We start from the raw sequence: 24,572 nt of genomic DNA, 5'->3' as shown, positions 1-24,572 counted from the left end.
ACATAGGCTTAGCCCCAGCCTAATCTAGTTAATGAGGGTGGAGCGGTAGAAAGCACAAATATCCCTGCAGCTTAAGGAGCTGATGGGCCCCGGGATGTGGTTTCCTGTCTTATGTAATCGAGCTTTGTGAGCTGAGGTGAGCGCATTTTGTGCCTATGGGGTGATCTGAGCAAAGACTGTCCAGCCGAAGTGCTGAGAGAGGAAGAGTTGAGTTGTTTTCACAGCTCTAGTCGTGTCTGGTAGCCAGGCCTGGATCTTCAAGCTGCTATGCCAACAACACAGTATTTTTGACAGTTGGAATGTCTGCCCTTTTGTTGTCCGTCTCTTTCTCATTCCCTCCATTTCTCTTTTTTTTTTTTTTTTGTTCTTGTTCTTCAGTCTTGAGAGTTTGATCACACTATTGCGGCTTCCTCTCAGAAAGAAAACAAAAACAAAAACTTAAATTTAACCTGATCTCCTGCGTGACCCGGGGAGCCATGTAGTCTGCATATGTGTATATGTGGTTGTGATGATTTATGCCTAGAAGTAAGGCTGCAGTGAGGCCCAGATGGCTGTTTGTTTTCCATCCTTCATCAAGCATTCAGTCGATTCCACAGAGGAGAGCCACGCGCTGCGGTCTATTAGACTCGACCCCAGTGCCCTGCTTCTTTTGACCTCCACAACACTCATCCGCTTGGCCTACAATGACTGCAAGGTTTTACACCCTATTATGTTCAATAAGCAAACAACATGTAAGATCATTTGTCAGCTTTAAAGGGAAAGTTCACCAGAAAATGAAAATTGTCATTTACTGACTCATGTCATTCCAAGCCAACATGACTTTTGTTTTCTGTGGAATACAAAAGAAGAATTATTCTGAAGAAAGATTAAACATAAAATGGAAGTCAATGGAGTCAAAAACAAAAAGCAAAGCAAAAAAACAACAACAACACTAATACTTGTCAAGAAATAAAAACATTTACTTTTGTGTTCCACAGAAGATCATACATGTTTGGAATAACACAAGGGTGACTAAATGATCATTTTTGGGTGAACTATAATTTTAATAAACAGTTCAAGTAAATCTGATCAGCACACAAACTTCTGCTCATTGTCCCAATTTCTTTACCAGCTAATTCAACGCACCTCTGCATACATTTTGACATCAAAATTGAATAAAAATCTGATTATTTTAAAATATCATGTAAAGATGTTTTCTTCTCCATTATTCAATATGCAACACAAAATAACCATCAACAAATAATCATCTAACTGTATGTATAAAGTGTACACCAGCCAAAGTTATTGAGTAATAGCTTCACAGGCAGTCTTATCTCCTGGGAACTCTGCCACAGCCGGCATTCGCCTTTGATCCTGAAGATACTCCAAGTGTGTGTGAAACATAGCAACACCATATGGATGTACTGTATGAGCAATTCTTGTTTTGCTTGTTAGACTGCGAAGGCCTGTCGTTAGCTGATCAAAGAACAGGCGGCTTGTGCTTGCTGCAGACAAATCGCGTTTCCATGATGTCAGTGCACTCTGAGTCAAGTCTTACAACACCTGCATATAATACTACATGTTCTGCCTTTAACATAAAACACAGACTAATACATTGAATATGGATGCTTTTTTTTTGAGGGCCAAAACGGCCCTTTTGGCAGATCAAATAAACGAAGGGGTCATTCCCTTTGCCGCACCTGTCAGCACTTGCAAATGTGCATGCATTGACGAAACACCTGGGATCAGTGGCACTTACATAATTTAAAGCAAAACTTCAAGGACACCAAAGGCTGAGAGAACAAAAAAAGAAAAGAAATTGGCAGAAAAACAGCAATGACCTTCTGGAGTGCAGGCGTGCATTTAAATAATTCCGAACAGTTATGGATGTATACTCATAAAATATTTATGTTAAGAAAATGTTCCTGAGAGCGGGAAACAGCAAGTGAACAGCATCTTAAATTGAGATCTTCCCCAATCAGCACTGCAGGGGGCCTGATAAAGCACATGTGGAATTGGTGAGGATCGGTGGCCAAGCTCAAAGGACCCCTTCATTGGGAGAACGTGACTCCACAGGTATGTGGGCTGCCTTTCAGCAGAGGCCCAACCGGAGACAAGGGCCACATTGTGGGTGCTGGAAAAACGATAGCACCTTGGCGATTCCCAGCTATGCAGTTTCTGCGGCATGAAGACCCCCTTTACCTCTATTGATGCACTTATCTTTTTTTAAGAGGAGAGACAAAAACATTGTGGGTACATGGGGAAACATGCATTACAGATGTCTGATGGAAGCCGTGAAACATCACAGGCTAAATATTCTAGCCATGTACAAGATGATTTAATGTAACCACAATAACATCTATAATGTCTTGTCTAAACGTTGCAGAGAATTTTTTGGCACTAAGCAGAATGTAACCATCTCACTCTGCTCTGACTCATGAAATTCCTTGTAACTTAGCTTTTACATTATGAAAGAACAGGACTTTACATTGATTTATTTGTATTAAATTAATAATATTACAATAATATTTAAAAAAAAATGACATTAAAAATTAAATATTTTATATGACAATATTTTCATATTTATCATATACCTTTCAAAGTTTGGGGTAATTAAGATTTTGTTTTTATGTTTTTGAAAGAAGTCTCTTATGCTCAGCAGATTTATTCAAATAAATTTTTTAATAAATTTTTTTTTTTTCCTGTGATGGAAATGTTTCTGCAAATATGCTTTGGTTTATCCATCCTCTTTTTATTTGTATTATTAGTTGTATTTATCTACTTAAACTCTTGTTTCTAAATCTCATGATAAGTCATATTCTAAGTCAAGAGTTTATTTTAACAAAATGTGTTATGTTCCAATTTGTGAGAGCGGGAAAATGTGTATTTAAGATGGCCGTCACTACCAGTACGGGAGAGGTGGACGGATCGAGAGCTTGCAAACAAGATTGTAGTGCTGTGTGGCATGTAAAACTCCAGCCTCGGAGAAACTGGCAGGGAGTTAGTACTGTTTAAAGTACCTGGCAGCTCTAGTTTTAGACTGCTTTTATCAACAATCTTTGTTTTAAGCTCTTATTTAAGCACATATTTATTTGCACAATTTGCACATCCACCTGAAATAAACACACTTTTGGACGCCAACTTTGCTCCCATGATTTTCATTCTCCTTGTGACTGCTCAGATCATTTATCACACCCCCAAACTTCTGAATGATAGTTTACGAACTTAAAACCAAACCTACAGACCTGCAAAAGTTCATACCTTGTAAGTCTGGCTCACTGGACCTGGGGCTACTCCGAGCTCCACGGGTGTTTTTTTTAGCTCCAGGACTGCTTCCTCCTCCTCCGCCACCTCCAAGATTTCCGTGGACCTTGCCATAGCCATTGTACATGTTGTTGCAGCCCATGTTGGTCTTATAGATGGAGGGAGGGCTGTTGAGACGATTCTGACGCTCCAGTCTGTCCTTCATCTTCTTTGGTGGTGGTTTGTACTGCTCATCTCGCCCAATGTAGTTCATCCCATACAGAGGAATTATCTCTGCGGCAACAAAACAATCTTTCAACCATGAAACTGCTATTTAAGTTGGAAATAGCAAAAATTGCATTTTTTAAAAGCAGGTATGGAGAAAATGTACGGAGCACCAAAGAGAAACGATGGAAGTGATGGGGAAAAAACAAAAAACAAGAGATGCAGGTTTGCAAAACAAGGTTTGGTTTTGGTATCATGTATTATGTTTCCCGAGAAACTGCATTCACTTACAAAACATTTGCGTTCATTTGCAAAACTATCGCGTTTCCCCCAAAAACATTGTGTTCTCTCGCAAAATTATTGCGTTCTCTCACAAAGTACTGTGTTCCCCAAAGAAACATTGTGTTCACTTGCAAAACACTTGTGTTCTCTTGTAAAACTTCCCTCACAAAAGTATTGTTTACCAAAAAACTTTGCATTTACTTGCATTCTCTCTCAAACTATTGTGTTTGCCTGAGAAACTTTGCGTTCACTTGCACAAGATTTGCGTTCTCTTGCAAACTATTGCATTCCCATAAGAATCTTTGCATTCTCTCGCAACACTATTGCCTTAGAAAAACTTCACGTTCACTTGCTAAAATATTAGCATTCTCATGTAAAAATATTGAGTTCGTCTGAGAAACTTTGCGTTCACTTGCAAAACATTTGCATTCTCTTGCAAAACTATTGCAAAACTATTGCAAAACTTTGCGTTTGCTGAAAAACCTTTGTGATCTCTCTCAAAAACCTGGTGTTCTTCTGAGAAACTTCACTTGAAGAGATTTCACTTGACATGGTAAGAGGAGAGTATAGAGAAGAATAAGTTGGTGATCATACGCCCTTACCTTCATTGTACATGGGTGGGATATGATGCTGGTAGTACTGGTGGGGGGGAATGTCCCCAGGGCTGACGGGTGGGTAGAAGGCCGTGTGCGAGTTGGGAATAAAGGGTGGTGGGGCCATGTATGGAGGTAAGTGATGAGTTGGAGAGATGGCTGGGGAATAACTGGGAGGATAACATTCTGGAGACTGAGGGGTGACCACCACTCTCCGGACCCCTGTATTGTCCTCCAACACCTATAGTGAGAACATAAGATTTTATTCATTTTAATGAAATTTCAAAATTATTGACTTCAATTCCCTGACATTTCCAGCTTAGAATCACATGAATGTACAAATAAAAAATGTACGAACAGTAAATATTGATGGAAGGCCCTGAAATATCAATGCAGTATCGTAAGTAAATAATAACAAGCATTATTATTTCATAATACTAAGTCTCAGGACAACACTGCATGATATTGTGAAATCCTATTCAGTAGCTGAACACTACTTCACCTGTCTGACCTGCTGACCCTGAGAGTGTGTTTACATGTGTGTGTGTGTGTGTGTGTGTACACACACACACACGACAGCATGTTTGACAGGCCTATCAATAAGCAGACAACAGTGTAAGATAAGGTGTCAAGAGTGATCAGCCAAGCTTACATCAAGTTCAGGCTTGCTGTGCATTCAGATGTTGAGCATGCAGTCAGAAACACTGTTTCATTATGCATGTCTATGAGACATCAGACTGAGGATGAGGAATGTGAACTAAGAGTGGAGAAAGGGTCTCTGGGTCAGTGTTATTTTAATATCCATTACAGTTATATAAATATTTGAATTAGCTTTTATTTTATATTTCAATTTTCAAGTTTTATTAATTGTCTTGTGTTTTTGTCTTTTTTAAAACGTCTATATAGTTTAAATTAAATGTAAATGAGAAATGTTGCATTGACATAACTGAAATAAAATAAGTTAATTTTTTTATATTTTATTTCAGTTAACATTTATTTGATTTCAAGTAACAAAAATGTTTTTATTATTTTAGTTTTAGTTCATTATAGTTTTCCTCTGCTTAGCCTCTGGGTCTCCAAATGTGATCTACTAATATGTCCTAGATTTTAAAGGAGATGTGTGCAATCAATTTTAATTAAAGTGCATCCAAATGATTCATAACAACAGCCTAATTACCATTTTAATCCTAACAAAAATCAGATCCTGTTCAGCCCTACTGCAGTAATAGAAACACAATTATGGAAGAAAACGCAATGACACTGCCAGACACCACAAGGTCAAGTAGGGCAACAATATGACTGCTAAATATCAGAGGTCGTTATGATTTCATAATACTCAACTGAGGTGATCTCAGTTTGGAGAGCTGTACTGTACAATAAGGATGAATTAGTCTGAAAAGAAAAAGCTTCTACTAAATGTGTCTGGATACTGGTCTCCTGTTGTTAGATGCCCACAGTTCTGACTGTGCTTCCCGCTCCTAGCTGGCACTGACCGAAATTACACACAAATACAATGACCTTTGGACAATTAGCAGATTCCTTCGACTGCCACAGGAGGGGCGAAAAGTCATGCCTATTTAAATCAAGAGGCCATGATTTTAAGTCAAGTGGATTTTAAATGCAACTTCTAAAACAATAAAATAAATGAGCATTTGTTAGAAGATTTAAAATCTACTCGACTTAAAAATGATTTTGAATTATATAATATTGATTTTTGCAATAGTTATATAATGTGATGTACACTTAAGTCAGTTTAAGTGTTTGTTTTTTTTCCCCTTTTTCTTTGGTCAGGTCTTATCTCACCTAGCCCACCAAATGAGCTAGGACTGCCACTGGCCCACAGTCAAAAAGAAAATGGGTGCATGGCACCTTTCTGTTTTCCTACTGAGAGTACAGGGTACAGAAAAAAACTAAATTAGGAAACCAACTATAAGTAAACAGAGGTCTAATCTGTTTGTGTTCTAATCTGACTTTCTGGGAAAAAGCATCACCAGATAACAACCTTTACTCAACACTGGTTACAGGGTCATATGGCTCCCCAACTTTCTCTCTGCTGTATTACCTCTCTGCTTGGTCTTCCATGACATTCTAAAAGCAGGTATTTGCATCTTTTACATAAGTGGTTAAGGGTGAGGAAGAATGTCCCAGCAAAAAGTCCGCGGAGAAATAAAGAGCAGCATTGCATGAAAGTTGTGAAAAAAAGAACCACTGCAACCCATTTTTGGGTCTCAAACTACCAATTAAGAACCACAGGTCTTAATAAATTCCCTAGTGAATCAGGAAATCAACTTTTCATAAAATCACAAACTAGTCAAAATACAAATATTCTTAAAAGTCCTTTTCAGCATAGAGTCAGAATTGCCGTTTGTCAGCTTGTGGGTAGAAGCTGAGGTGAACTCAAAATGAAGACGTAATGTAACCACTAGGCTCCAGGCCCAGAGCTGTTGCTGTGCTGATTGTATCTCTCCAACAGCTACTGGTCAGGGGTCTGCTTTCATGTCTGGCCGATCATGAGCAAGATAAAGATTACGGTTTGGAAAGCTCATTCCAGATCAGCACTTGCTACATATTGATTACTTCTTTCATCTGGCAGATAGGAATCACCATGTGGTTTGGAACGACGACAGATTCTTGTATAATGCCTAATGGATCATAACAGAGATGTAAGAGTCCTGAACAGACCACAAGTCTTACTTACGGAGGTGAGAGGATGAGAGGTAGTCGCTCCTGAGCGCTCCTGTTTTTGCATTATTAATTTTTTTTTAAAGATTTAAAGCTGTCACATACATGCACACTTGTAAGCACATTCTCAAATAAAGTTTTGGCACAGCAAGGCAACTCTACAAATGTGTCGTGTCATTTAATAAATGAAGCAGAAAATAAATATTCTAGATTATGTTTTTGGACATGTGATATCCTATGTCTATTATGATTTTCATTAAAAATAAATAAAATTCATAAAAATAAATATTTTTCCTTTCTCAAATCCAATTCAAGCTGAATTTATACATAATACTATACTGAAATTATGACATTGGCATTTTGCACTCACCTGTGAGATGTAGCCGGGAGGCACATGGATGGGTGGGATGGATCCATTGGGTGACATCATTGGAACCTCCGCGGGCCCTGTGCATACAGGACAAGAAACAAACAGTCAAATATTCATATTCACATCAATATGTTATAATGTATGATAAACAAACATACATGCATTACAATCAATTAAGAACAAACTGGCAAAACAAGAGACCAGAATCAAGGAATGCACCCTCTTAGTGATGAGTTAACTTTGCTACCACAATTCATTTGTTAATTACTATTGTTTCTGTCTGCTACACTGATTCTGATTCATCCAAAGGAGAAATATTTATAAGTTTGGAATCTGAGAAGCAGGCCCAGGCTTCTTCAGAAACTTGCATAAATTTCCACAGAACTGCGATGTATTTATTAGTTCTGTCCCTTGTGTGTCCAGTTTGGCTGACTTGATCTATGCTTTAAGAGTGCAGCATTCTTAATTCCATTTAACGCATTCCACTATGTTTACATGCAAATATCTGCAGATTCTGTCTGGGCCTGCTGATAAGCACCCAACCATGCATTGGTGAAAATGATTATAAATAGATATCATTCCATCCTTATTGGCAAGTGGCCTAAACTGCTGGATACTAACCAGAAATGGATAAAACATACAAACAAACAAAGCAAACTGGCCAATAAAGGCCGCTCCACTTGGCACGACACAGAGGGCTGTGGGTAATGGAACTGGAGCAGTCCAGACAGACCGTTATGCAGGTCTGGAAAGGATTCAAGCAGCATGGAAAGTCTCCCGTCGCTCTGAGTGCCTCTCATCAGGCCTGATTTACTGCACGTCCATTCTCCAGATCCCTCGCTCACTTTGACTCTGTGACTGATGAGATCACCGCACATGACAAGTCACGCACCTGTCTGAAAACTTGCAAACTCGAGGCCCACTGTGAGACTTTACTATAAATAAACATTCACCTCATTTTCCTTGGTTTAATCGTTAGATAGCAGTATCATTTTCATATTTCAGAAACATTCACCAGGTTGTTTTGTTTACACCCTGAAGCTGTTAGGCTTGATAGAGAAGAAAGGGATGTATAAAAGAGGAATGGAATTACTAAAATGAAGATGTTTCCAAATATACTGTACAGAGTCAGCAGCTTGAACCATCGAAGATAAAATCATCCACTAGTTAGTCTAAAGTAAACCAGATCCAAATCCCCCATCAGCCATTTTTAGATTCACTGGAACAAGTATATTCAAATCCAAGGCAAATCCAAATTGTGCTGTTGACTTTTCCATTGCGGTCTCTCTCTGCTCACAGTAGTGGAGGTCTGACTAAACCTGGTAAAGACATCGTCCCCTCCCGAGACAGCAGCAGTCAGCTCTGCAATGCTTTGGCCAGCATAAATCACAGGATGGGCTGTAATGAATTCTACAGTTCATTCTTCATTAGCTGCCAAAGCCTGTTCACAACAACACTGCTAGTCACTACTATGTCATATCCTGAAGGAACATTCCAGAACCGCTTGACTGGAACATTTCATATAAAAGGTGCTAGAATAAGAGTGAAAAGGTGGATGAATCTTTCTTAGATGACATTACACGTGTTAAAGTGTGAAAATTTACTGCGAGAAGCCTTGTTGGATTGGTTTGTTCGGATGTTCAGCTTATTTTTAAATCATTGTATTTAAAAGCAAAATCTGCATTACCCATGATTCTGCAAAAACATCTCTGCCAATCAGGGAATTAAAACAAGCAAAATGACACCAAAAATGTCTTTAGTGCAACATGTTACAATATACACAAATGATAGTTTCTGCAGAATCAACATCTTTAAATGGTTTTCTTCCTATTTTTTATTTTGCAATGCTTCATAGGATTAATGTAGTTCTTTCCCTTATTAAAGCTGTTAAGAACTGTACTGTTGTCTTTTTGTCCAGTTTTTTTTGACCAATACATTTTGCTTCAATTCAATGTTTGTAATGTAGTTATTTACCTCATAGCTAGTTGATTTGGTTCATGGCTTAAAATCATTAATAAAATCCCTATGAGAAAAATTAATGGGAAAAATACTGCCAGAGCCAAGGTCACTGAAAAAGTGGTTGGACACTGTTGTCTATTTATTGCTAGCTTGTAGCAAACTGTTTTTTTATCATTAGCCTGACTGTAGCTAGCAACTCATTGTTAAAAGCTTGTAGCTAACTACATTTTCACAAGAGTAGCCGGTAACACTTTACAATAACAGTACATTAATTATTATGTACTAATACCTTAATTAATAATTACTTGACTATGAACTAATGAAGAGTTAAGACATGTATTAATCAAGAACTAATGAAGAACTAACTTAACTACGACATGAGTCTCATGAATTACCGCATGAATAACACCACCTTAATTACATGTTAGTTCATGCATGTTAGTTAATGTATTAATTAACACTTTGGGGTAAACTAAATCAAACATGCTCTAGAAGAAAGATTCATGAAAATGGAACACTGCAAAATTGTTTATAAATTTTCCACCTGCAGCTATGTCACAAACATCAGTGAATGACAGTGGATTTCTTGCAATATTTACGTTTAACCTAACTCATCCAACGCACAATGATGCATTCACAATTAAAAACAACAACATCTCATCCTGTTTTGAGTGATTCCACTGCTGCCCTCCTACAATAATGTATTCATTAAGCAGATGCAATTTTCCAAATTAAAATCAGTGTTAGCAGAGTTGATGGTTATGTTATGGATTGGTTTACTGTCTTTATATCATAATAATGCACTGAAATCAGACGTTTGTCTTGAGTTCTTGCTCTTCTTTTGGGCCACTATTGCCCAAAAACCTTCCTCCTACCGTTCAGTTCCTTCTCCATCCAAATGCAGCCACATGACCTCTGCTCTTCCACTTTTTTACAAACCACCAAAAATCTGATTTAGATGAGCTGAATATGTATAAAACATGTGATAACGTGTGATAAAACATTGATAACTTTTTAAAGATGTGCCCCTCCAAGACAAGTCATGACATGATACATTGACAACTTATGAATTCATGTTAAGTTATAAGTAATTAATGAGTTAATAATATTGTAATAATAATTATTAACAACATAAATTCTGCTCAAATGAAAATAGCAATCTTTCATTTGAAAGCCATGTTTCTAGCATCTGTAAAAGTGTGTTTTTCCATCTCAAAAACATATCTAAATTGCGACCTATGCTCTCAACGTCAAATGCAGAAATACTAATTCATGCGTTTATGACCTCAAGGTTAGACCATTGTAAATAAATGATTGTAATTGCATTTATCTGTCTGTCATGTTTTTCTTCTACTGTACAGAAATAGCTATGTTTAGGTGTAGATGTAGAAGTGGGATTAGCGATTATTAAAACTTTTTTAATGCTATATTGTTACTAAAATGGTTATTTTCTTGCATGTTTATAAAATGAGTAGGTTTAGTTTTGGAGGTAGGTTAAGGGGTCTAAAAACTAAATTGCTTAAAATGATAAAAATGCATATTCGCTGTAAAATGGGTAGGTTTAGGTTTGGGGGTAGGTTAAGAGGTCTAAGTGTCTAAATCACTTAATGATTAAATGATAAAAATGCATTGATAAGAATATCTTAATGATATAAAAGATACGTAAATATTTTAAGTTTTGTCATGACTTTACTTGGGGGGGGGCACAATATTATTATCTCATCATTAACTTAACATTAATTCATGACTTGCTAATGTATCATAATGCCATGACTTTACTTGAGGGGGCACAATATTATTAACTCATCATTAACTTAACATGAATTCATGAGTTGTCAATGTATCATGTCATGACTTGTCTTGGAGGGGCACATCTTTAAAAAGTTATCAATTACACATGTTTTATACATATTCAGCTCATCTAAATCAGATATTTGGTGTTTTTTGGTGGTTTGTAAAAAAGTGGAAGAGCAGAGGTCATGTGGCTGCATTTGGATGGAGAAGGAACTGAACGGAAGGAGGAAGGTTAACATTTTGAAGGGGCAATAGTGGCCCAAAAGAAGAGCAAGAACTCAAGACAAACGTCTGATTTCAGTGCATTATTATGATATAAAAACAGTAAACCAATCCATAACATAACCATCAACTCTGCTAACACTGATTTTAATTTGGAAAATTGCATCTGCTTAATGAATACATTATTGTAGGAGGGCAGCAGTGGAATCACTCAAAACAGGATGAGATGTTGTTGTTTTTAATTATGAATGCATCATTGTGCGTTGGATGAGTTAGGTTAAACGTAAATATTGCAAGAAATCCACTGTCATTCACTGATGTTTGTGACATAGCTGCAGGTGGAAAATTTATAAACAATTTTGCAGTGTGCCATTTTCATGAATCTTTCTTCTAGAGCATGTTTGATTTAGTTTACCCCGAAGTGTTAATTAATACATTAACTAACATGCAGGAACTAACAAGTAATTAAGGTGGTGTTATTCATGCGGTAATTCATGAGACTCATGTCGTAGTTAAGTTAGTTCTTCATTAGTTCTTGATTAATACATGTCTTAACTCTTCATTAGTTCATAGTCAAGTCATTATTAATTAAGGTATTAGTACATGATAATTCATGTACTGTTATTGTAAAGTGTTACCAAGTAGCCTGACTGTATCTAGGTACAGTATTTATTGCTAACAGCTTATAGCAAAAAAACAGTAGCCTTACTGTAGCTAGCCACTTAGCGCTAGTCACTTGCAGCCAAGTACATTTTTAAGTCACTACAGCTTTATTTTAGTAGAAAATCATGAGTATTTTGAAGTTTAGAAAGCTACTGTTTCAAAACGTAAGGTGATTTTAAGAATACTTGGCGAGGCAAAGAATTCTTGTGAGGTAAAAAAAAATTGAGAATATAATTAACAAATTCACAGGGCAACATCATATCAAGAGGGTAAAAAGTTTTTTTCAGAAGCTGTTTTTCCAGTAACAGCTAGACTCCAGCTGACTTCAAAGGGCCCTTTTTGGTTAACTGCTGAGAACAGAAGAGGAGTCCTTACTGGAAGTGTGTGTGTACGTGTAAGAGTGATGCACAACAGGGGCCCTGTGTGCGTGGCTCTAGACTGTGACCTTGCAAGCAGAACAAATCCTTGTAGAACAAATAAGTCTATGATGATAAACACAAACGGCCTGTCAGTCAGAGCAAAGTCGAATGAGTGGATGTTTGACGGTTCTCAGTATGTGTGCAAGTATATGAAAGTGTGCACATGGGTGGGTTTGCAGTAGATGCAAGTTGTGTATTTAGCCATCTTTACTTAACTAGTACAATAAATCAAGGTCTGGTCTGTGTACATCCACCCACATATGAGTATTTACACAAACACAGCAGACACAAATGTACTAGGATCATCATAATATGTGAAATAATTAACTCAGAGAAACAGCAGACAGACAGGAAGAACTGTGGCTTCTTCGGATTATTCCTGATGACGTAAAGAAGACTGATTTTGTGCTCAATCCAACCATGTGTGGGGATCTTGAACATCTTGAACCAATAAATAAATGATGTCTGTGAAAGTTGTAATAAATTATAAAATTTTCTCTATTTGTAAGCCATGGCAAAGGAAAATTAGGCAACTAGTGGTGGAAAAAAAATATCAAAAAATGCTGAGGAGGTTTTATTTCTCCAGGCTTGGCGATAAACCTTACCCAAAGCGGTAATGCCAAAATTGTCAAAAGATGAGAGACAGTGGCCATTTGACATGAGAACTGTATGTGCTGCGGTATCACCACACAGCTATACTAACAAAAAAAAAAAAAATATATATATATATATATATATCACCATGCTATTCTTTGAAGTACATGAATATGCTAATAAAGTACTATGCTATTACTATAAATGAAGTACAATAAAAATATAAAATAAAAATAGAATTTGAATTCCACACGAAGGAAGAGTTTATGTATGTACTTGACAACAGTGCATGTTTTATATTATGTAATACTCATGACATGACTCCACTGTACCATGGTACTTCCAGAACTTTCTCTTTGTACTGGTGTATAAGTACATACTGGAAACAGGAAGTATGTATAATATGAGGTACGTATGTTCTGTAGAGTCCATGAGTGCCCAGCACATGACTATGCAGAAGGAAAGGAAGGCCTCTGCCCTTTAATGTGAAATATATTATTCATCCCTCCTTTCTTCCACAGTGGAGCACAGGAACACATGTGGGCCGAGGGGAGTCGGTATGCTTTAATGAAGCGTTCAGTTTGAGGCCAAGAGCTGCCTGGAGCCACGGTCAGGCCTGGTGGAGTGTGAGTTCGTGTGCATGCAGAGCATACAGAGGACGCCTTTTCAGCCCTGCTCTCCTTGGTGGTGTACTGTACATACACAGAGAGCACTCATGTGAAGTCTACGCTGAGCCCACACTGGTGGCTTTCTTTTAGCCACTCTACAGCGATGCAACCAAACTCATCTCCTCTCCAACCTGAGTGTCCTGAAGCATGCCAAAGAACTGCACCATAATCTCCATTTATATATTCTCATATCTAAAGCATTCAGAGCCTTTGAAGTATGCTCTACGTCGAAGTACACTCCAGTGATGTTCGAGCTCTGCTCACTTGAGCAGATGGATGAATGAAGGATGTCACATTAGGTTTCATATGGGATCTTCAAGAGGGCATAAGGGTCTGTCAAACAGGCCTAGGAAAGTATAGGGCTTTCTGTGCTTAATCTAGGCCTTACACCAATGTGGCGAAGCTGTTCTAACCAATTCATATAATAAAGTCCAATTCCCTTACAAAAAGAGATAAGAGAGCAAATGAACAATAGATAGAACTAATAGATGAACGATAGATAGAACTAATAGATGAACGATAGATAGAACTAATAGATGAACGATAGATAGAACTGATAGATGGACGATAGATAGAACTGATAGATGGACGATAGATAGAACTGATAGAGGATGGACGGATGGACAGATGGATAGATGGATAGATAGATAGATAAACCTGGATACTGTGTAGAAAATAACATGCAGTGTTTTGAGAGTTTAGAAAAGAACATCAGGATGGGATACAGTCTGGATGAGGCAGGGATATGGGTACATGGAAAGCAAGCAATTTAAAATCTGATTAGAAATTCAAGGATGTCAGGTAGGTTAATCTGGAAAGGAATGTCTTTAAACGTAAGCCAATAAAGCACACCATCCACTTTATCAGGCCCACTAGAGATGGGAACAGCACCGTATCCTCATTCTAAAACAGATAACCATAACCCAACATGCATTCTGACAAATCTACATGAATATGAGCTGCACTGGAAGGCTGCAGCACTGATAAAAGGTTTCTAGGTTTTCAAGCAGGGTAACAGTGTCTTCTTGTAGCGTTTCCAGAGTACTGGAGAGGGCAGTGGCACCAAGCGCTGTTGTCTTTCCGATCTCAGTGGCCAGTTCTCCTCTCTCTCCGCACAAGAGGCTCCATTCAGGGGCCAGCCACTGAGGCTCCCAGCACAGAGACAGTAATATGCTCCCAGTTGGCAAACAGACGCGTGTTTGGACAGTCTCTGTAGTTCTCTCTGCCTAGCAAACACCAGCATTCCTGCAGCTCTGCAGCCAATGGACACATGCACAAACTCTCACAGCACAACAAGAACCCAATGAGACCAAGTCCCTCAGCCTGACCTCCATAGAAGCACATGGTCTCGTTGCAAGCTGCATGCTCAAACGACAGGCCTTTATCAATATACTGCCTAGGTCACGCTCCGTACAGCATACAACAATCTAATATCACCTATATGATTTTGATTACACTTTTTTTTTTTTAAAGGTGTCCTTGTTACAGTATAATTGCACCTTTAAGGACTGAGTAATATTAATTAACTACATGTACATGTACTTACTATATGGGTAGGGTTAGGATTAGGGTTTGGTCTAGATTTATGTTCATGTAATTATGCATAATTAATTGTTTTTATAATAGTAATTACATGCAACATGTAACGTGTAACCAGGACAACTTAAAATAAAGTATTACCGTGATTTTGGCTCAAGGGAACACAAAATAGTAGTCCAATACTCAATTTAAAGGGATAGTTGTAGAAGTACAATGGTTGCGTTTTTCCTACATTAAACCCTGAAATGGATCATATGTAAAAAGCATCCATCAAGACATTCTACTTTCCAGTCATTCCACTGAATCTAGCCTTTGATTATAAATATTAAAACATATGTATGCTTGTTTTATAGCAACATGGAACATATCAACCTTGTCTCTATGTTTTGCAATATTTCAAATTAATTCAGTCAAACCAGACTATAATTAGAGTAAGCTAGAGGCAGCTCTAGAGAATGGGAACCCTGTCGACTTTCTTCCTTATATCTGGAGACCGAATATTTTCCATCCTAAACCTTCACCCAGCCAATAAAATCCTTTAACATTTGTTATTTATTGAGCAAAGGCATCAATTTTCCAACAATAAAGAGATTTGGTGGAAATTTGTTTACTTGCACAGCAGCCCTGAGGACATCGATATAATTTTTATGACATTTCAATGAGCCCCTGTTGGAGGTAGAATCTATAAAACCATATTTGATTTGGCATACAAAACACTGAAATTTCGGCCACAGACATCCAGCCTAGACAAGAGGCTGTAGAAATCCACGCAGGAGCACAGCCTATCCTTAACCATCCATCCCGCTATGAGGAATTTGGGGCCTGAATTTTGCTACCATGTCACTCAGCAGGCCCAAATTAGTCAGAAATGTATCCCCTCAGGCAGCAATATTTCAATCAATCAGTCAATGGGTCACTGCTAAATTCAGTATTATATTGAGTTAGTCAGTCAGTTAATCGGTCAGCAGCATATTCAGTCTTTCAGTGAGTCATCAACGCTATATTTATAGCCAGTTAGTCAGACCAATAGGTCTATTATGCAGAAGATTCAAAGGGCTTTATGATGATGAGACGGCTAAAACCTTAAGATCATTGCCCAAAAACCTTGATATTTTAATCTTGGCATTTGACTTCCTAAAAAGCCAAATGACCTAATCTTAATTTGGAAGATCAGGTTGATCCACGCCAATAACCACAAATAAAGTTTGCGCAGTCTAATGGTGTTTGTTGTGATTGGATAAGAATTTAACATGTCTGACCAACTACAATTGGCCTACAGTCATTGACAGGTTTTTATACAGCAGAGACCAATTCATACAGTTTGTGTTCCAGTCTGGACATAAAATTTACACACATAATGAGGGTGTAAGTGAAAAACAGTCTGATGTAATAATCACTGTTTGCTCAATAAAAACATGTTGGTGAGACGTCTGTGAAAGGAACCAACAATAACAAACATTTTCAGTGAATTCACATACATTGTGAATATACTGTTCTAAATCTTACAGAATTGTCAATGAAAAATACTTTCTGACATCTTTCAGATCAATCTGCGACATACGGGTGCGAACAGAGCAAGGTACACTATCATTCAGCTTTGGCCTGGGGTTTTGCTGAGGCATGTTTAGTCTGACAGACAGATGAATGTCAGAGTTTAATGCCGTGTTTGCATCATGTCAGGATTATCGCAATTACCAGATATCAACGCGCAGATTGTACCTGACCTGCTCACGCCCTTGAACTCTGAAATGATTCGTCCTTTCATAACACCAAAATGGATCCATGTGCGGCTTTGCTGTTGATGGCAGCAAAATACAGTACTAAGTCATATTAATGCACCTTTCTTTGTTCAAACAGAAATAAGTGTTGAGGTACCTAACAACCTATAACTGCTAAAAATTATGTTGTTTTGTTTTGAGCTACAACTTAGATACAGCTCAGAGTTTCCAATTTGAAAAAAAAAAAAAAACAACTATCTTCATCAAACTCTTGACTTAGTTACTAGTCAAAAACATGTAATTTCGGTAAATCTGCTTTTAATTGAAAAGACTGCTAAGCTACGTTAGCTTGTTTTCTCAGACAGTTGCTAGCAAAGAAGCTACAGCAGATTTAGCTTGCTAAATGTTTGTGATGACATGTAGGGACTTAACTACTAATATACAGCATATCAACAATATTATTAGAGGTTGTCTAATACGTTTTTTAACAGTTTGCTCTTGAATTATTATATTTGGTCCACTAATCCTAAGTATGGATGTGTTACATGATGTTGCTTTAATCAACAGCTTGATGACATTCATTTGCTGTTGCACAATGCAGATGGAGAGTGTCAGACACACTCAAATTGTCGTGTTTACTGCTGTGGTTGACTGTAAAGAGAGTTGAAGACACGCTTCAGCACAGCTGCAGTCTGTAGGGAGTATCCTCACACACACACACATACATTAACACACACTTTTACTTACACCATCATTAGAAAACTCCATTCGCATACCACATGGTGCTTTAAAAGCTGCTCATCTGTCACATTAGATGAGTACAACTGTAGTCAGACTCCAAGGAGAGAAATGCGCCCATAAAGAGAGTATGGTTTAGAAATCCAGTAAAGAGCTGCGCTCATCATCTGTTCCTGGCAGGATCTTGAACTCAATTCATCACCAGCTCCATTAGAATCTCATCAAGTGTATTATTAGACCAATTGATGAGTATCTGGTCCTAACTAAACTAAACTAAGCATGATTTGGGATTAGGTGGTGTCACTCAAACATTTTCCTAAGAGATTTCTGGAACCAGTCAGAGCTCAGTATCACAATATCTCAGTTTCTTTCGCAAGATTTAGCTGGAGTTAAGGCCTTATCTACCAAGCTACTTTGTGAAAACATAGGGGAAAGTGCAAGAACAAAAAACATCTGATGATTTACGATGATGCTGATACTGAGTTTTTGTGGTCCGGGGGCTTTATTATAAAAAATGAAGTAGCAAAGGTTGAAACAGAGGTGAAATCTGCTCAGCCATCATACATCCATTTAATGAACGGCAGACGTGCACACCGCCATAGGCAGGGCAGGGTCGAAACACAGATCGCATGGTATCCGTCACATCTGACGGTGCACGCCTAAGCTTGCTTGAGACACTTCTCTACTTGCAAACGCTTAACACATCAAACAGTCCCAAATATAGAACAGTTATATCAATCCACCAAAGACAAAAGGGTTTGACCTTTGACCTAGAGGTCATAGTTTGATATCACTTAACCACCCCAGGGCTTTTTTCGCTACTTGTTAAAGTTAGGACATCCAGTCTGTCACAATCAACATTTGAGAATTTTATCAGGTGAAAAAAGGCCTGAAAAACAGGGACTGCACTAAAATTAGGATACTAGTAGGGGTGGGGGGGTGGGTACTCTCATGAACATGCATTGAATTCTGACACTGAAGAGAAGAAAATGTTGAATAAAGTTGATATTTTTGTTTTCTTTGCACACAAAGAGTATTCTCGTAGCTTCATAAAATTAAGGTCGAATTTCTGATGTCACATGGACTATTTTAACAATGTCCTTACTACCTTTCTGTGCCTTGAACTTGTCAGTTGCGTTGCTGTCTATGCAGGGCCAGAAAGCTCTCGGATTTCATCAAAAATATCTTAGTTTGTGTTCCGAAGATCTTATGGGTTTGGAACGGCATGAGGGTGAGTAATTAAAGACAGAATTTTTATTTCTGGGTGAACCATCCCTTTAACTGACAAAATGACAACATTACTAGAGCAAAACAGATGTCTGACAGGATCCCAGCGAAACCCATGTCAACGTAAACATGTCTACACACCAGTACATTTAAGGGGCCATACCGAGATGACGTCCCCCTGCCCCCTTCCTATGAATTCCTTAATTTGCCAAATTTTCTTTTTCTCTCAGTCCATCTCAAACGCACACATGCCCTGCAGGAGCAAACGCTGAGCAGCTGCATGCTCTTGCTACAGAAACAGGCAAATGCTATGTTTCCTGCAAACTCTGTCAAACATGGCTCCCAGTCATGCAGAGTGTGTGCAGCGTGGGCCGTGTGCTGGTTGTGCTCCTACATGTCTGTCCTTTTAAACTCTGGCAGCTCCAGCTGAATGCTGTACGTCTCCACCCATCTCGGTAGCCAAGTCTCTAATACCCTAATGAGGACACTTATTATTCTCTCTTACATGTCTGCTTTTACTTTTTCCCCCCTTGTTCATAAATACTGTACTGTAACTAAGGCAAGGATCATTATTATTGGTCATATTCCAGGTTAGGCGTTTCAACAACATTTGTGCCACAGAAATAAATGATGCCTCAAACCATGTGGCTGGAAGACTCAGAAATACTCAAAAATACAGAAAAACAGTAATAGTGTAAAATATTATTAAAACTTTTAATAAAACTCTTTTATACCACAATATATTTAAAATGTAAGTTATTCCTGTGATGGCAAAGCTGAATCATCAGCTTCAACAGCCACTACTTCAGTGTCACATGATCTTTTAGGAATCACTCTAATATGCTGATTTGGTGCTCAATAAACATTTCTTATTATTATCAATGTTAAAAATAGTTGAGCTGGTTAATGCTTTTGTGAAAATTTATATATTTTTTTCCAAGGATTCTCTGATGATCGTTGGTAACATTATAAACATCTTTACTGTAACTTTTGATCAATTTAATGCATCTTTGCTAAATAAAAGCAGTGTATAGTTATTATCATCAATGCATTACCTTCTTATTCACCATTATTAATTAAAATTGGATTTCAGATTGGAAATAGACATCTGACAGACATTTCAAACAGGAAATAGACATTTTGTATTCAATTTACTAACGAATACAAAAAAAAAAAAAATTAAATTTATTATTATTATTAGGGCTGGGTATCGATTCAGATGTCCTGATTCGATTAGATTTCGATTCGCAAGCTCTCAATTCGATTCTTGATTTTTTTTTTATTACATTCAGTGAATATAGTTTTAATACAAAAGCTATTGATATTTCTACAAAATGAACAGTAAACATCAGCTTACAAATGGTTAATTAATAAAAAGAAATTAAGAACCACAGGCCTGTATTTTAAACCTATTCTTTTTTGTATAGGGTCCTTTCTTAAACAATAATAGGGCCCTTTAAAATGTTCTTAATTTTTCTAGTAATCAGATGAAGGCATAAAACATTAATGTAATTTATCCTAATCAAATGAAAATTAAACCCTTTTATTTTTTGGCAAACAAAGTGCTGCACAACAGAGTTTACCGTTAAAATTAAAACGTAAACAAATGGGATTATTCCTTTAAAAATAAAGATTTATTAATATTTAATAAGATTTATTATTCATATTTATTAGTAGTAGCAGCATTGAGTCCTAAGACTGCTCTTAACGTTAAACTAAACTTTTATTCTGACAGGTTGCCGTGAAGAACTTGCAGCTGCTGTGTATCATGTGATATGATGGTAGTTTTTTCAAATTAAACTGTAAAATGCTAATGAAAGAATCATATAGTGAGACGGCAGAAGATGAAAACACCGCGAGCGTCGTCTGCGCTTTAGTGTGTGTAGTAAACAAAACAGTGCATCGCGCTATCCACCATTCATTCATTCATTGCGGAAATCATGTCGCATTATGCGTGATACCAAGTATTACTATAGTATTACTATAACATTTCACCTTTGTTCTTGGTTCTCATCAACAGTATCTCCGCCATGATAAGCACTGAATGAATGACAGGCTTTCTGTTGTAACATCGCGCATCGGTAAATAAGAGGGTGACATCTAGTGAAGAAGACTAATGATAAGAATCACATTAATCAGATCTTGTTTTAAATGTGTGCTGAAATAAATACCGGAAAAGATCGATTCGCAGCTTTTGAGAATCGATATCGAATCGACGTCATTAAAAACGATTAATCGAAAAATAGATTTTTTTTTTTTACCCAGCCCTAATTATTATTATTATTATTATTATTATTGAAGCTGAATCCATGTATGTACCACAAATTGTGCAATTATGCATGATTTGCATGTAAATTTAGTGTCAATTTTACCAATGCTAAAACACACTGTAGAAAAATACAAAAAAGAAATCAACTCAAAACAAACAGCTGGCGGGAGTGCATTTCGACACATCAAATCCTCTTAGTCCATTACTACCAGCCAGTGTCCTCTACAATGGCCTCATCAACACAAAGCACTGCCCTTAATGAAAAGGAGATGACCCATACTTGCCTCCACCCCATTAAAGGAGCACACTGAAGTATGTACTCCCATCCCTGCTCACAGGCAGGTCAAACAGCTGTAGAAGTATTGGGCCTCGTAAAGATGAAACCTTGGGAGCATGTAAACCTTTGAAAGCAGAGTGCCCTGAGGAGGACTTGTTCTCTGAGCGAGGCCCAGCCCCGGCTCTTCCCTGCCAGCTCAGTTTTCTATTACCCTTCCCCTGGGACCGCTCCCCTGTATAGTAGGCCTTTGTGGGAAAGGAAAGCCCCTGAACCGAGACTGATCCCCCCTGAGAACACACGCCCCTCCTGACTTACTCAGGCTTTCTCTATATTTACACAGAGAGCCCATGCTTTATCCAAAAAATGCTACATGGAAAAAAAGTGTAAAGCACGTGGACAAAACAGTGATTGATTTAAGGGGTATTTAAAATAGGTCATGTGCTTCTTGTGTTTTTATTAATACGTGGCCAAGTGTAAATGGAATGTAAATACCAAATGGATAGTTTGGAAATTCATGGATAGGAAACTGGATCAATCGAAATGCATGAAATGACTTTGCCTGTATTACAGAAACATCTGTTTATGACAAGCATATGTTTATAGGACTTGAAAAACGCAATAGCAGGCAATCACAGCTAAGCATTTCAGCTTGATGTTTACCTGCTTTCCACCATTCTGTCAAAGGGTCATCCAGCTAAATGTATTTCATGAATTGATTTGAAGTTAAACCATGAAATAATGGCTGCTTCAAACAGCTCTGTACTGGACATTTAATTCTGAACCGTTTTAGGTTCAGGTTTTTAGGTTAGAAATGTTCTAGTCCTGCACAGTGATTGAATAAATTACACATATCTGGCCTTTTTTAAAGCATTTTTTAATGAATAAAGCTATCAGTTGCATAAATAATTGCATTAATGTAATAAATACAAAAGTTTGTGGTCAGTAATTTATTTGTCGTTTTATTTACTTAATTTAATTCAATTTTATTTTATTTTGGAAAAATTAATACTTTTTCAAGTTGCTTATATGCATGCATATTACCAGCATATTGGCTGTTTATTAGTACTCATAATGCCTTATGCCTTATACTGCATGACCATAGTCTAGATCCCTTAATCCTGCCCCAAACCTAAATTTAACAGCTAGAATAAGCAGCAAATTAGGAGTTTATTGAGGTAAAACATATGTGTGATATTGTGTTCCCCAATCAAAGGTGTTAGCTAATAAATTGTAGTAATTCAATCAATCAATAAGTAATTTATTCATCGTTTTATTTTATTATTTATTATCATATTTAAATAAATATTTTATTTATTTATTTTACTTTGTCATTTAGCAAGGATGGATTAAGCTGATCAAAACAAAAGAGATGAAATGTTACAAAACATTTCTACTTAAGTTATACTTTGGCATTTCTATGTCTTTAATGGATAGGATATTGCAGTGTAGACATGAAAGCATGAGGCAGAGAGAGGGGAACAGGATCAGCAAAGGACCTTGAGTCAGGAATTGGAATTGAACTTGGGTCACCAGAGGCACCGTTGCACTATACTGAATGTTGGCACAATGCCCAAGAGGCTATCGGCACTGACTAAAAACATTTCATTTCTATTAATGTTCTTACAAACTTTCTATTCATCAAAGAAATGAAGAAAAAATTAAGTAAATTAAGAACAATCGATTTCAATACAAAATATTTTTTGAGCAGCAAATCAGCATTAGACTGATTTCTGAAGGATCATGTGACACTAAGAAATTACTTTATAAAAAAAATAAATAAATAAAATAAAAAAAAACCTTACCCTCTCTAAACTTTTGAACAGTAGTGTGAATGTGCACACTAAGTACCAGCATTTCATTCAGCCACTGAAAAACCCATTATCTGTCAAGCACTAGCCAAGAGTGCATCACTTATTCACTTTCCCCATTAACCGGACGTGTTGTTTGTCTCTGACAGATTTCCTGAAGGCTAATGGTGTATATACATGCAGGTGCCTTGGCAATATGGTTCTGTAAACCCACTAATCGTAAATCGCATGCATGTACACTCATGGGTCCGTGCTGTTTAGATGTTGTGTGTGTGTGTGTTTAAAGGGTTCTGAGCTCAGAGACCCATGCAGGATCTCTCGGGGATGCCTGTATCAGTGAGTGTATGTTTGAGCAGAAGTCTGTGTATATCCCTGTCTATGTGCGGATGAGCAGGGAGGACCGAAAGAGAGAGGCCAGCACATGGGTGGTCCTTCACCCTTCCAGTACAACTCCTCCAACACAACGTAAACCGACAGGACCTCCGGGGCCATGCTCGTCCTCCATCCATCAGCCTGGTACATGCACCACACCAAAAGCGAAAGATCTCCCAGAGAGCGTTCGGGAGTGATATATGGACCTCAGCAGGGCCACGGAGACACACACTTCATGTCCTGTAAACACTGCAGAGGCAGCAGGATGGCCCAGCTGAGGCAGACAACCAAATCAAGAGCAATTTACAGATTTATGCCGGCCGCCGGGAAAAACAGGCACTCTGAGGGGAGAAGCATTAATCTCTAGGAGTCTTAATATCTCTCACTCTCTATCTATCTCTTAAACAACGCTCAGTGGCAACTCCCTGCTGAAAAGACCAGCGTACACCAGCGTGAATTTCCATGCTGCTTCAGACTTGTTAATACTGGTGAGTGCTGGACAAAAACGCTGAAGAATGATCATGTTCATGTTCACAAAAACAAAACAAAACAAAACAAAACAAAACAAAACAAAAACAACTAAGAACAAAAACAAAAACTAAAAAAACTACTAAGAACACAAAAAAACTAAAATAAAATAAAACAAAACTAGATTATATAAAATAACAAAAAACAAAACAAAAAAATGAACAAATATATATATATATATATATATATATATATATATATATATATATATATATATATATATATATATATATATATAAAACAAACAAACAAAGAAGGGTTTCCAGAGCATACTGTCATTGTAAATATTATTTCTCCTTATTAATAATTATTATTATTATTATTATCATCATCATCATCATCTTTATCACTATTAATCATCATCATCATCATCATCATCATCATCACAATTATTACAAAACCT

The 24,572-nt window shown here is 37.4% G+C and overlaps 1 protein-coding gene across 3 annotated transcripts in view; it reads right to left on the bottom strand.

The window, feature by feature from the left end:
• Positions 1-24,572, bottom strand: part of fndc3ba (fibronectin type III domain containing 3Ba) — a 141,790-nt gene that overhangs the window by 44,810 nt on the left and 72,408 nt on the right. For all 3 annotated transcript variants that reach the window (XM_058796199.1, XM_058796189.1, XM_058796205.1), the window contains exons 4-6: positions 7,375-7,451; positions 4,332-4,563; positions 3,241-3,516 (exon numbers count right to left, since the gene is read on the bottom strand). In XM_058796199.1, the coding sequence (XP_058652182.1) occupies positions 3,241-3,516; positions 4,332-4,563; positions 7,375-7,451 (585 nt within the window). The remainder of the gene's footprint in view (positions 1-3,240; positions 3,517-4,331; positions 4,564-7,374; positions 7,452-24,572) is intronic.

Source organism: Onychostoma macrolepis, chromosome 02 (assembly GCF_012432095.1).
Source record: "Onychostoma macrolepis isolate SWU-2019 chromosome 02, ASM1243209v1, whole genome shotgun sequence".
Lineage (NCBI taxonomy): Eukaryota > Metazoa > Chordata > Actinopteri > Cypriniformes > Cyprinidae > Onychostoma > Onychostoma macrolepis.
This window is presented reverse-complemented; position numbering and strand designations above follow the sequence as displayed.